This window comes from Mustela nigripes, chromosome 2 (genome assembly GCF_022355385.1).
Source record: "Mustela nigripes isolate SB6536 chromosome 2, MUSNIG.SB6536, whole genome shotgun sequence".
Classification (NCBI taxonomy): Eukaryota; Metazoa; Chordata; class Mammalia; order Carnivora; family Mustelidae; genus Mustela; species Mustela nigripes.
This window is the reverse complement of record NC_081558.1, coordinates 193611334-193626443: the sequence shown is the minus strand read 5'-3', so window position 1 is coordinate 193626443 and position 15110 is coordinate 193611334. Positions and strand designations below refer to the sequence as shown.

At 35.9% G+C, this 15110-nt stretch overlaps 1 protein-coding gene across 1 annotated transcript in view; it reads left to right on the top strand.

Annotated features, from left to right (window-relative positions):
• Window positions 1-14778, top strand: part of C2H21orf91 (chromosome 2 C21orf91 homolog) — a 105856-nt gene extending 91078 nt beyond the window's left edge. Inside the window, exons 3-5 of the mRNA XM_059392178.1 lie at window positions 6550-7086; window positions 8522-8584; window positions 9776-14778. Coding sequence (XP_059248161.1) covers window positions 6550-7086; window positions 8522-8584; window positions 9776-9942 — 767 coding nt within the window. The 3' untranslated portion in view covers window positions 9943-14778. The remainder of the gene's footprint in view (window positions 1-6549; window positions 7087-8521; window positions 8585-9775) is intronic.
• The last annotated feature ends 332 nt before the right edge of the window (window positions 14779-15110 follow it).

Here is a 15110-nt window from a genome sequence, read left to right as displayed (position 1 = left end):
TGGGCGTGGGAAGGAAGCAGGTGCTCCAACTTTCTATTCTTGCCTTTCCACCGTTGGTCTGATTTCCTACCTTTAGTTTCATGATAGGATAGACTGAGCATCCTCCACTGTGAGTGACTGTGATGGGCAGTAGATAGAGTAGTAATAACTCTTCTTGAATCCTAGCTTAGCTGCTCCTCCTTGCTCATCAGATGAAGAATAGCCTGGTCAAGTGAGGTGTCAAAACATCATTGGGAAAAAAAGAAAAGCATCATCAGAACAAGCAGTTTTTATACCAAAGCAGTTCAGACCTGATATCACTGCATAGTCTCAGTACAGTACAAGTGTCACTAATGAACACAGCTGCATAGCCTGCTGGGTCACAGGTTCCTTACACACTCATGAAGGAAATGATAAAATGGTTTCAAATTAAACAGCACTTGCCCTATTTTCAGACAATAGCTTCTTCTCATAACTAGCCCATTGCTGCCAGACTTGTGATTTGGTTCTTAAGAGAAACCAAATTCTAAGTAGATCTATATATGTGTGTGTATATGTATATGTATGTGTGTGTGTGTGTGTGTGTGTGTATAAATCTTTCTCTTTTCAAACGTGTGTTTGTGTGTGTGTGTGTGTGTGTGTATTTCTTTTTCTTTTCAAACACTTGTAGGCTAACCAAGACTTGTCTGCAATATGGTTGTGGGTGTGCTATCCCTGCTTATAGAGCTATAGAGCTTTTCCTCTCTTCCTTTGGTCCAAAATTGGATCATCCTCACAAAGACTTAACCTCTTAATCCCTTCAGTCTTTCTTGGAACAACAAAGTTTAGCTCCCCTCCCATTTTTACAATGAACACGTAAGCTCCGGATTCTTCTTCATATGGCCAGCACATAAACGTGCAGGTACTTGTCCTTGCTCTCTTAGCAACAGAGAGAAGATCATCAAATAAAAACATTTTAACTGATAAAATTCTTTAAACTGGGCAAGACATGAGCGTCCATATAAAAGATTTTGAAGCAGAACTGCATGAAATGTTGCACAAATGTTGGTCATACTGGAGGGCAGTGAGATTTCTTCACAGCATGTTAACAGCCTGGAACTCAAATTTTTAACTCCATTTTCTTGCCTTATTTAAATATTAAGAAAGAACACACAAACCCAGAGTTTGAATACTGCCAGTTGTGTAATTCTGTTTTATGTCTGAGGTAACTCATGGATGCTCCCTTCAGGCTGTCCAGTCTGCTCCTGCCGTGTATTACTGCTTTATATCCAACTACCGGTTGCATTAGACACGCTGTGCCTGGGGAGCACCAAAGTGGAAGAAGCCATTCCTTTGAATGGGAAATGAAATAAGTAAGCAAATTCAAAATGAAGTCTAATTGACAGAGAGTAATCACAAATAAGGCAGCCAGATGATAAGATTCAAGAATGTGTGAAGCATAAAGCCAGTAACATCAGTGCAGTCGGCTGAGAAGCATGCTCTTTAACAGGACCAGCTGGTGGACATTAAAAAAAGATTGGTTAGCCTACCTCATTACCACCAAATCATAAATGAGAGATCTTCCAGCGGCTGGGGGTAAAATCCAAGGGTGATGGGACATGTGATAGGACTTGATCAGTGTTTGGGGTTTGTGCCTATTTTGTAGCACCATTTAGAGTATCATCTGACTTGGGGGGAAAAATATGTTACTATAAAAGGCAGATTAAATATAGGCATGGAGATATCCTTGTTTTAAAAGGACCACAGTGATAGGTAGACCAAAAAAAAAAAAAAAAATTGGATATTTGAGTGGTTTTGCACTTCTGTGGGTTTAACCAAATTTTCTTAAAAGTAAATTTATCTTAAAAGAATAGAAATGAGGATAGCATGCCAGATGGGTTAGTGGGAGAGTTTTCAAAGTATGTGAGAATGGTATAACAAAATCAGAGCTGGAAGTTGGAAAAGATAAAAAAAGAAAGATATTGAATAGGAACAGCTTAACTTTTTAAAAGACCACTGTTCATATAGAAATATACTGCCTATATAAATTTCTAACTGGCCTCTATCCAGAGGAAACTAGTACTTTAATAAAAGCAATTATGGTTGCCAATTAAAGTCTTGGTTCTCTAATAATAATGACCTCATGATAAAAAAAAATTACAAGAACATTTTTGAAGTATGTTTTAAAGAAGTTTTCATAATAGTTAGGATGTCAATTACATTGGCCTTCAACTTCTTTATTAGTAAGGGAGTTGTAATGCAATTTTTGTTGACCTGGTTCGGAAACTCCTTATAACTCAACTCCTCAAAAATATCAACGCATTGAATTGTGTTTAGATTCATTCCCTCTCAAAAGATGCTGAGGGAACAAATTAGTGCTCAGAGCTGTTTATACTTGTAAATGCAATTAAAATTGAAAAGTCAGTAGGCAAACTCACTGGCATCTCTGATAATAGCAATGGTTGTTTCGCTTACAATAATTCGAACTGATGAAGTGGAAAAAAACAAAATCACTTCAAGAGTTTATAAAATGGCATGTATATCACGGATACAAATTAAGTGTGCTACTCAACATTCTTTGCTAGACTAAAAAGTAATCTATCTGTTCAAATATACGAAGTAGTCAATGTATTATATATGTATAATGTGTTATACTTTTACTTTTTATATTATATTTTTGAATTTTTTGTTAACTCTGCTGCTATGTGGGATATTTTAAACCATGTTTATAAAACCAACATTTTAAAATTGAACCTTAAAACTCCCGTCAAGTTTTAAATTGTTAGAGAGTTTAACAAAATTAAAGGTATTGAGCTACAGTCAGCATAAAACAGCCACCTTATATATTCACTGTGTGTAAATTCTATTAAAATTATACAACAGAGAAGTTCGTGATTTTGCCTGTCAGATTGAATGATGCCACAAGATTGCCATCTCTTAATCAGCACCACTCATGAGTTCTTCAGACTAATGGCCCATTAAACTCAATGTAGGAATAACTTCACTGGAAGATGGCTTTTTTTCATTAACCTCTGAGTACCCTGGCAAAACTGCACAGCCTGGCTCCCTTTACTTGGATGGGCAAAAGTTCATTGTGTAGACTTTGAATGATAATTGGTAGTAAGTTTTGTTTGTTTGTTTTTTTAATATAATTTAAATTTTCCCTTATTTGTTTAATAACTTTATCTTGAGTACTTACCATGTGCTAGGCATGATGCCGAGGATGCATGTAAAACAGATATGGTCCCCTTTGTCACAGAACTTCCAGCTGGAGAAGAGGCACCTGCAAAATCTAGTCCGATCAACCGACCCGGGTATATTGGTTAAAAGAAGCTTCTTGGAGTAAGAACTGGACAAGAGATGGGGGTGACCTGGCAGTGCCGTGGGAGAGGTGATCTGTGGGTGAAGCGAGTTGGGGTGCTGTACTGCTAGATTTTACGGCAGAAGAAAAGCCATCGAAATGGACGGCAAAACATTTGGGATGGGTAAGGGGAGGAGCTGTCAAGGACCGGAGGTTTCTTTCTTGAGCAGTCTTTGGTGCCGGACTGAGGAGGAGAAAGGGATTTGGGGTTTGGGTACTGAGAGTCGGGGAAAAGGCATTTGGTTGAGGTAGGGTTTATTTGAGGAACCACTTGTTTTCATGTCTTTTGTAGGTGACTTTTTCTTGTATCTCAGAGAATCTGACATTTATGTTACATTTATATATTTGCACAGCAAATTGAATATTGTAGTTCTCTGATTTGCTCTTTATCTCAAAAGATTATTTATATGCATGTAATCATATTCTTCTCTGGGTTCCTAGCATTCATTGGGGTAATTTAAGTAAAAGTTAAAAGAAAAATTATACTTAAAGTAAGAGAAGTTATATTCCATGCACCTGAGTGGCTCATTTGGTTGAGCGACTGCTTTCAGCTCAGCTCATGATCCTAGAATCTTGGGATCGCGTCCCACATCAGGCTCCCAGCTCAGCATGGGGTCTGCTTCTCCCTCTGACCTTCCCCCTCTCATGCTGGCCTGATCTCATTCTCTCTCTCTCAAATAAATAAATAAAATCTTAAAAAAAAAAATAGAGAAGTTGTATTCCACAAATTACTAAGAGGAACATTGGATAAGAAAAATCTTTACCTTCAAAAGCCCATGTTATTCTTTAAATAGACATCTATTGACCTGCTGTTAAAGTGCTGGGTATATCACAAAATTCATCATTTCATATAATTTTTTATTTTTTTATCAATAAGTTTTTGAAGCTTCTATATAAATACCAAATCCCACAAAAGTAACAGCAAAAAAGTAATTTCTGTAGCATAATTTAGAACCCGTTTTATTTGCCAAAGAACTTCCTTTCATATAGACATAAGGAGAAACCTATAACTTACTATGTTTATTAGATTCAACTAAATCATTGCTTAATGGATTAAGCTGTGGCCTTGGGCTGACGAGACTGTTGACTGTTTCAGGGATTGGCTGTGGCCATGTGTTGGCCGTGAGGCTGAAGGGAAGCTGCAGAGTAAGGCAGCTCTTTCATCGATCTTCCAATTAGTAAAATAAGCAAGTTCAGGTTCTCTCTCCCTACCAGCTGTTTATCCAGAGCAGTAATATTAGAATCAAATAACAGAGTGGAGCTATTAATTTGGTCTATAATTTGTACTACCTACTTTTTATCTTACCTATGGTCTTAAACATATATAATAAAACTTTAATGTTTTATTCTAATAAGCCAGATTTGTAAATTTCCTTTTTGTGTTAATGCATGGCAGGGTCAAGAGTGTACACTGTGTTATCAAATAGAGCTTTGAGAGTTTGCACTTTAAATACCTTAATGTTGCTGGAAATTTGACCTAATCAGACAATAACTGGTTAAAAAACAGAAACATACCCACACACACAACTGCAGTACAGGTAGCAAGGGCGTAAATAAAATGGGTATGAAAGTCAGTTTAAGTTCAGTTTTTGTGCTCGGTGGAAGACACAAGTCTGAGATATTTGAGTTTCCCGTATGCTTATTACATTACCACTGCTCAGCAGGTGCACTCACATGGCTTGCTCATGGAGGAACCAGTAGCCCGTTTGCACTGGTTTTGGCAAACTCAGCAGGTCCCACCATTGGCTGATGTTACATCATTTTAGAATAAATTAATACAAGTACTTTTATACCTGCCTTAATACCATTAAAGTGCAGATACTTCATTGTCTTACTATTAGGCCCAGAGTTTGGAGTTCAGTTAATAAAGTTGTTACAGCTTCAATTTTTAAAACAAGGATGAATGCAGAATGTAATTTTTTTCTGAGGAGTCAGCTAAAACCTTTTTTCTTTCTTTCTTTTTTTTTTTTTTTTAACCTAGCACCTGAGTGGCTCTCTACTTACCCTGTTGTCAACACTAAGCAGATTTACACTGGTTAATTCTGGCAGGTGTTAAATTTCAGCTCCCCATCCCTTACTCACCTTCAGTATAAAAGCACTGCTGTTTGACTTTAATAATACAGTTTGAATGTGTGAAAATGTATGAAGGTATTCTGTGTTAAGAAATGTATTGTGTTATTTGAAAATGTATTCAATATCTGTATCTTTAAAAAACAATTGAAATGACCTACTTAAGCTCTATCTAAAACTTGGGAGATGGAAGGGTGCCTGGGTGGCCTAGTCACTTGGAATCTGCCTCTTGATTTTGGTTCAGGTCGTGATCTCAGGGTCATGAGATTGAGCCCTGCACTGGGCTCTGTGCTCAGTGCAGTCTGCCCATCCCTCTCCCACTGCCACTCTCCACACTCAGCGTTCCCTCTCTCTCTCTCTAAAATAAACAAATAAAATAAATCTTTTTTTTTTTAATGGCGGGAGGTAGAAAAGTGTAATAAGACTATTTCTGCTACTTACGGTATATAATAAACATTTGTGAGTTAAAGAATTATACTGGTTATTGTGTCCTAGTGGATTGACTTTACTGCTGTATGAAAAATAATTGTGTGTAATGTGTTTCTTCTAGAAGGTAAAATTATCTTGATAAAGTTTTAGTAAGCTAAAACAGAAATGTGGAGATATTTTTAGATGCTTTCATTTTCTTAAAAAAATAAATCTAACCAGTTCATTGACTTTTTGAGGCTTTCATTAGTGTGTATTTTTCTGGTTCTGGTGTATCCAGTGAAACATGACTAATTTAACAATATGATTGTGTGTTTATTGGGAAAAAATTGTCACACATTTCTTTTATAGAGCCTTACAATAGAAATGTTTACAAGTGTGTACTTGGAGGAGAAGTAGTGAACAAAGCACCATACTGTAAAGGCCAACATTTTGTAAACGTAAATTGATGGCTTGGTAGTACTTTTTTGTAATTCTATGAAATAGCATACCTCTGGACCAACATCCTTGGAAAGGCCTTTATTATTTATAAGAATTTAGTTTTACTTAATATATAGTTCAATTGAAAAATTATTAGACCATGTTTTATATTATTAACAATATTCTTCAGCATTTTTCCTTTAATATACAAACTACCACAAACTGACGTCTGTGTTTTACTAAGATTTTTGGATAATCTTATTGAAACTTTTAAACAAAATGTTAAGACTTCTATTTTCTTTGTTTTTCTATAGGAGTACCAAAATCAAATCTCCTGCACACCAAATCATTAAGGGGCCATAAAGACTGCTTTGAAAAATACCATTTGATTGCAAATCAGGATTGTCCTCGATCTAAACTTTCAAAAAGTACTTATGAAGAAGTTAAAACCATTTTGAGTAAGAAGATAAACTGGATTGTACAGTATGCACAAAATAAGGATCTGGATTCTGATTCTGAATGTTCTAAAAATCCCCAGCATCACTTATTAAATTTCAGGCATAAGCCAGATAAGAAGTTACTCCCACAGTTTGACTCCCAAGTTCCAAAGTATTCTGCGAAGTGGATAGATGGAAGTACAGGCGGGCTCGCAAACGGTTCACAAAGAATATTGGAGCAGAGGGGAAATACAGACTTCGAGCTTGCAGTGTTGCAAGATTCAGGTGCCACTCTATGCCACAACAGTGTACTGTGGCCTCACAGTCACAACCAGACACAGAAAAAAGAAGAGATAATCTCTAATCCGGAGGTTGATGTCGGGACCCAGCATCCACGGTACAGCAGAGAGGAATGTAAGTAAAATGGGGAGAAACGTAATGATTGCAGTTTTGGTGACTTTATTTTCTTTTTACCTTTTTATACATGTGGTATGTCAAGAATTTGGCTGTAGAATTATAGATTTTTATAGCTTAATTAAATGACAGGATCATCCTAGCAAAAATGAGGTGTCTTGGGCACCTGAGTGCCTCAGTTGGTGCCTAAGTCGGTTAGGCGACTGACTCTCGATTTCAGCTCAGGTCATGATCTCAGGGTTGTGAGATGAAACCCTGTGTTGGGCCTGTGCTGGGCGTGGAGTCTGCTTAAGAGTCTGTCTCTCCACCCCATCTGCCCCCTAAGAAGATTCTCTCTCTCTCCGTCTGTCCTTTCCTCATCTATCCCCCCAATAATGAGATGTCTTAGCTTCTCCATCAGTTCTCTGAAATACTCCTTATTGTGTCATAAAGCATTCGAATTCTACAGTCCATCATATCTTTTGCCATTTTAAGTTTATTAAACTAAATGCAGTTGACAAACAGAAGGAAGTTCAGAGTTCCTGTAGTTTTACAAGTACATCTTCAAGCATTGGCTTACACACACTGTCCGCATTGCTCATCGCTACAACACTAACTGACTGGGGGTGGCATTTCAGAAGCCACAATCTGACATTCACTGAAGGACAAAGGTAATGTGTGCACTTATTTTAAAGTTGGAAAAGTGAGCCTTTCAGTTTGTATTTATTTCTGCAAAAACTCACAGAAGCTGAGACAATTTTTTTTAAAGATTTTATTTATTTGACAGAGAACACTAGTGGGAGTGGGAGAGGAGGAAGTAGGCTCCCTGCTGAGAGGGATTCCCGACGCAGGGCTCGATCCCAGGGATCACGGTCTGAGCCAAAGGCAAACGCTTAATGTCTGAGCCACCCAGGTGGCTGAGACAATTTTTTTTACTCTAAGTCAAGGGATTTTCGAGCTTGAAGGGACTTGGGGTATATTTTTATGCAATTTCTCGATTCTACATATGGATTACCTAAGGTTACGTAACAAGTAGACAAATCAGTTTTTCAAACTATTTCTGTGGTACTTTTTTGTTTTTCCAGCTGTGCATCATGAACTACTTAGTGCTTAAGTATAAGCAACTTGATAAGTAGTGACTTCTAGCACTTTTTAAAAACTGAAACAAAGGGAAATAACAGCATCCAATGGATATAATATGAAGTATTCTCTGGCGTAACTTTTGATTCAGATGGTGGAGGCGTACTGGGAGTGACGTAAAATGTTTCTTACTGTGGGTTGAAAATGTTCTCCATACTTCAGGAGTTCATGAATGGCTCCTACTAAAGTACCAGTGAATATTATAGTGACAGATAAGTGCAAATGTTTTTTAAAAAATTAACTATTGTATTAGTGATGTAGATGTTTTATTTCCCCATGTTACTATGGTAATAATTAACATATTTTCATGTTTCAGTGAATTCGATGACTCTTGGTGAGGTAAAGCAACTGAAAGCAAAGCTCCGACAGGAAATACAGGGTAAAGAATCAGTGTTAATGTTTTATGCTTGTGAAAATGTTGATACAGAAAATCCCCTGTGACAGGACACTATTAGCTTTATCTGCATCTAAATTTGGAAATGGGAGTAGAACCTATTGGAGTTTCCAGAGCAAAAAGAATAAGAAAACAACTTCTTCATGAAATCAAGAGGACTTCAGTTTTTCTTGTTTCAGTAAAAATGGAGACCTGGAGACCTCTACCTTTGAGCTGAACCTCTGCCCTTCTTAACAGTTTATTGTGCCAGGCACCATATGCTTGCACTCCCTAAGTTCCGCTGGGTTGTATTAGCCCTGTTTCGTGGGTGTTTTCAAATTATAAACAATTTTAAACACAGAAGTAGTGAGAATGGTATAATGAACCCCCTGACCCATCTTGAACAGCTTCAGCTGCTTTCAAAAGCATAGCTCATTTTCTGTCATCTCTACTTGCACCCGTTCCTTTGCCCCGCTCCCACCCCCAGCACGGATGATTCTGAAACAGGTTCCAGACAACATATTGTTTCTCCACAAATACTTCAGGATTTTCTCTGAAACATAACTTTTTTTTTTTTTAAAGTAATCACAACCTCATTATCACCCCTAAAAAAAAGAAAAAAATAGCTAGTAGTCCAGTAGTATACTAACACTAACAACAGTTAATGTTCAAATTCCCCAATTGTTTCCTTTTTTTTTTTTTTTTTTAAATATTTGATTCCCATTTTGGTGAGGAAACCACTTCAGAGACATTAAGGTGCTTACAGAGATCACACATTCAATTAATAACAGATTAAGGATTATATTACGTTCCTTCCTTAACTTCACAGCCAGTGTCACTATAATAATCGTAAATTAATAATAGTAAATAGGAGTAACAATTTGTATTTATCAAGTGCTTATTCTATGGAAAGAACTTTACAGGTGTGATCTCATTTACTTCTCCCAGTAGTCCTGTGAGATGCTTGTTGTTAATATCAAGGTTATACATAAGAGGAAATGAAAATGTGGTTTAAGTTACTTGCCTGAGACTCATAAAAGCGTAGGAACAAGAATTCAGAAATGAAGGTACTCTGATTCCAAAGCCTCTTAGAGGGGTTTCCAGACCTGGGTATGAATAGGCACTTCCTATCCATAAGCCATAGTAGATACTAACTGAACCCATTTATGTATTCAACTACCTTTTAAATCTTTACAGAAGTTTTTGAAGAGTTGACGCATCAAGTTCAAGAAAAAGATTCTTTGGCCTCAGAGCTCCATGTCCGCCACGTTGCCATCGAACAGCTTCTCAAGAACTATTCCAAGTTACCGTGTCTGCAAGTGGGGCGAACAGGAATGAAGTCACACTTACCCATAAACAACTGAACTAACTTACACTTACTTCCTTTGCCCTCATGCCCCTACCATTTATTGGTCGGCTAGGCATGCCAACTTTGAAGACGAAGAAAGTTACAGTCCATTTTTTTTATGGTCATTAAATTTGCAAAGCTGAAGGCAGTATTTAACATCTTTGTCAAATAAAGCAGATCATTACACTCTTAGTCTTCTAGGATTAATCATTATGGTTTGTTTTGGGAATCTTTCTTCCCATAATTACTAAATGACCCTGCTTAATTTACCACATGTGACTATTGTTACAGTGTGATTTTATTAAACATATTTTAATGTAATTCACTTATCAAGACAATAGAAAAATTTTTAAAAACTCCTTAGATTAGTCTGAACTACTAAAGATAATTTTAAGAGGGAAATGGAATTCATAATACACCTCCTATTTATTATGAGCAATATTTTAATATGAAAATTTTATATATAAAAATGCTATTTTAGGTACCTTTCCATTCTCTTTATAAATGTGTATTTGAATGCCACTGTATATTATATTTACACTTTCCTGTGTGAATATGTTCATCCATATTTCATATCACTGTATTTTATTCTCTTAATACACTCTTTTTACTATTACCTTGTTATCCAAAGATAAATGTATTTTGGAGTAGAAATCTATCTAGTTGAAGTGTTTTGACTTCTGATAAATCTTATGAAAGAGGAATTAATAACTTTTTAAAGCAAGTATCCAAGAAAAAAAAAAAAGGACGTTATTTTTTTCTAACAAAAGCAGTCTGAGTTAGTTAAGGAAAATGCTAATCTAGTTTTCATATGTCACCTTGTCTCCATAGAAGTAAAAGCCTCTCTACTTCATTATTATTTCCATTCTAATGACTTTGATGTGTTAGAATTTGGACAGAGTAAGTCAAGCCTCACTTCCAGGTCAAATGTAGTATCTGTCACATTGAATGTGCTGCCGGATTTTTGTCCCATCTTTGTAAAAAGCTTCAAATTCTTCTGTTTGCCCCTGCAGATAAAGTTCAAGAATCCTTAAACTGTCCACATTCTCTTAGCAGCATCACTGAAGTTGGTGCCCAAAGAAAACATTGTGAGATATTTTTTTCTAAACTTTAGAATTTAAAGAGGAAGAGAAGACTGCTTGACACAGAAAAATAAAACTGATTCAAAAACAATAAGCCCATTTCGAAGGGATATTCTTAAAACTTGCCTGTGATGTTTCCAACGAATTCTGAACTAGTTGGTCATCTCAAACAGCTAGATATGTTTTTTAACAATGTATTATGTAGTAAAAGCTATAACCAGTGCAGAATTAAAATGGGCTCTAAATTCTGTTTTTAGTTGGTGCTTAGAATGTATTTATGAGGTAAGATTTTTGCTTGAAAGAATCTGCAGAAAAGCCCATTAGCTTGGCAGCTTCATGCATAAAGATACGAATGACTTCTATCTTAAATCTGGCAGCCTGCCCTGGCTTGGGTCAGATTTTAGTCTTGAACACAAACAGTATTTGACTAAGCAAAGAAACGCCTCAATCTAGTAGAAAACAACTTTTTGTAATGAGAAGATGTGTTAAATTTGCCTCAGAGTATTAATTGATATCACAGTTGATTTTGCTTTGTTTTAAGTATGATGTAACTGTTTTTGGAGCTTTTGAAAAATGTTTTCAATTTTTCTCGGTTCTTTTGAGTCATCCAAAATGAATTTAAAATCCAGGGAGTGGGGATACATTGCCTTAGTTTTGATAAGCTTTAAACTGAATGTGTGCAATATCAAAATCTTTATAAATTTACAAGTTGAATAAAGACATTTCCTGATGATGCCAGTAAAGTGCTTAGTTGTTAGGTCACAGTTTTTTAATTTGACTTTACTGTCATTTGGCATAATTCATCAAGAATGTTACAAGCCAGTGTGCTTGCACACGTTTGTGCTTCTACTTATATCGCTTAGGGACAGCCGTCAAAGTTTGGGATGTGTTGCATTTGATACCAGTAGTAGCATATTTTCAGAGTATGAGCCATATGGGGCAGTCCTAAATGCAACAGTATTAATCCAAAGAAAAGTGTTTGCTTTGTTTCTGGCAAATATGTAGCTTTACTAATTGAGTTTGGAACAATTGGGTGGGATTGTACATGTACTTATGGTCTTAATTGGAGATTCTGGTTATTCCATTTAGATATTTCTATCTAAGCTCTTCAAAGGAAAGGTGCTGTTTAAAAAAAAAAAAAAATCTGTGGTGCTGGTACTCACATTAGTACTTTATTTGGATGAATATGGCAGTAAAAGAATTTTTTTCTTGAAAGATTTTGTACAGCAGCTTATCCACATATTTGGTAAACTGATTCCTGGGTTCGTTTTCTTTCTTTCTTTTTTTTTTTTTTAAGATTTTATTTATTTATTTGACACAGAGAGAGAGATCACAAGTAGGCAGAGAGGCAGGCAGAGAAAGAGGAGAAAGTAGTCTCCCTGCTGAGCAGAGAGCCCTATGCAGGGCATGATCCCAGGACTCTGAGCTGAAGGCAGAGGCTTAATCCATTGAGCCACCCAGGCGCCCTAGTTTTCTTGATTGAATATGCAATTATTGTATATATGCAAAAATAAAAATAAGGGAGAGAGTTAAGTTCTATCTTGAGAGAACATGAAATACTACAAATATTAGTTACCATACTTGGCTATTCTTCAGTGCAGTTGTTAGTACTTTTTGAGGAAGTTTAGAAGAAAATCTCGTATATACCATCAGTTTCAAAAACAGCAAAAGGAAGAAGACTGCCAATCAGCTGTTACTAACATTTTCAGAGCTTATATGAGTCAGAGGAGTGAAATAAGACTAATGTTTTTTCATGTTAGATTTCATAATTAGACAAATGGAGTTTAAAAAAATCAACTTGAAGTCGAAAGCAATTTTGATCACATAAGACTATTCACTTTCAAGATTAAAGTTTTCAAATTTGTTCAGACTTTTAATTAAGTTAAAAATCTATTTTAATTTGAGATTATCATCCTTTGATCAAAGCATTTAATACCCAAATTGGTCTTTTCTTTCTTTTCTTTCTTTCTTCCTTTCTTTTTTTTTTTTAAAAAAATAAGGCAAGCACTTAGGACCCAGTAACAGGTGATGAGAGAGCAGATGAGTGGCATTTTGTTCCATCATGTAGTTCCTTAGATGTTGGAACAAAGAAATGTTCTTAGTTCTTCAAGTTTTATGCTCATTTCACCACAAAGTGCCCATTTTTGTATACACTTGAGAATTATTTTTTAAAATAAGTTCATGTTGGAAAGTGTAATCAAATTGTCTTCTATTTTGTTGGCATCTCGACAGGCATCTTGAGATTTCTTGGGTTTTTCATCTGATCACATTCTTTACCACTGAAAATGGTCTAAAGTGCTTTTCTTGTTGATATATTTTTTACCTTGGTGTTTACACTGTTGAAGCTTGTCAATTTTTGCTAAGTTTTTTTAAATTAATTTTGAGGATCTATTTGTATTGTGTTGATGCTTACCAGCTTGGGTTTCATTTTGTTTTAGAAGAAATCTGCTTGTGTTATTAAATATTATAAAATGCAATTCAAAATGTATATGCTCTAAACTTAAGAACTTTTAAAGAATAAATTATTTGTGTAGCTTATAAGGAGGTTCAGTTGGTGACCATAAAATTAGGTCGTGACATGAAAATTTTCAAATGGTACAATGTAAAGCTCTTATAGTGTTTTTTTCTGATTTACTGGGATATTGCTTATGCTGAAGTAAGATATCTTAGTATTTTAAAGTACTTAATAAAAAGTTTAGTACCCTACCAACTTTTTAAAGATCTGTTGTTCAGATGCAGCTGTAAAGCAAGGGCGATTGATTTTCATTTCAGTGTTTAATTGCATTTTTAACTTAGGGTTGGTGGAAATAATTATTTGAGGAAATTTGTGGTGAGAAACAGTAAGGGATGAAACCTTCAACAGGTTATTCTTGCCACATTAAGTTTTGTGGTAGGGAGGGAAAGAGTTTATTTAGCAGAATAATGAGGTACTTGGGCTCTGGCACAAGCAAAGGGGTGGTGGAGGAGGGTTCTAATCCTGCAGGATAACGAGGTCTTGTCCGACACATCAGTGTTCGCCTTCGCTTCATCCCTTCCTAATTGTTCTTGTTATAGTTCAGTCTCACCCCTTCAGCAGCTTGGTTACCTTGCTACAAAACAGTCGTAGCAAGTCTCTAGCACTAAGATTTTTTTTAGCACCTAGTTTGTAACCTACATTCCCTATTCTTGTTAGTTTAAAAAGAACCCAAATTATTAATGCATTTTGGCAATATTGAATTAGTACACAATTTTAAGCTTACCCAAGGAAAACCAAAAAATCTTGAAGATGAATACTGAGCCCTCACCCCCTCCAAAAAAGTGTTAGTTGGACTTCCCTCAACTGCATACCCCTCAAAAGGAATTTTAGTAAATGTGTTTTTCTTCAAACATGTAGAGTTTTTCCATTCTGTTGCCTCCCAAAGTGGCAATTTAGAAAATGTTCCATAGTGATTTCTGTTAAGTGCCATCATCCCTACTTTTATAGTTTGTATGTGTGTGTTAACCCTGTTTTGAAGCTGAGTAACCTATACTGTGGCCATTGAACCTAGTCTCTCTTTGTTGTTAGAAATTTACTTTACGGAATTGTGCTTGAGTCTTTGGGAAAAGAAAATGAAACTAGGGGTGAAAAACAAGTCCGTTTTAAAAGCGTTTTAGACATTACCTTGCATTTTTTTCTTTTAAAACTGCAATAATTTATATATTTGTATTGTTCTGCCTTGGAACTGTAACTACATATGCTTGTCTACTTTTTTTAATTTTGCAACAATAAAATAATATTTTGTTATCAGTTAGCTTCAGCGTATATTTTTTAAATGTACTTTTTTCTTCTTAAATTGTTGACCTATAAGAAGGGTCTGGTTTTGTAGGCTTAGGGAATCTCCTTAACCATCATTTTCTAACAGTTTATCTTAATGTTTTCTGAAAAATCTCTTTTTTTTTTTTTTAAGATTTTATTTATTTATTTGAAAGAGAGGCAGTGAGAAAGAGCATGAGTGAGGAAAAGGTCAGAGGGAGAAGCAGACTCCCCGTGGAGCTGGGAGCCCAATGCAGGGCTCAATCCCAGGACTCCGGGATCATGACCTGAGCTGAAAGCAGTCGTCCAACCAACTGAACCACCCAGGCG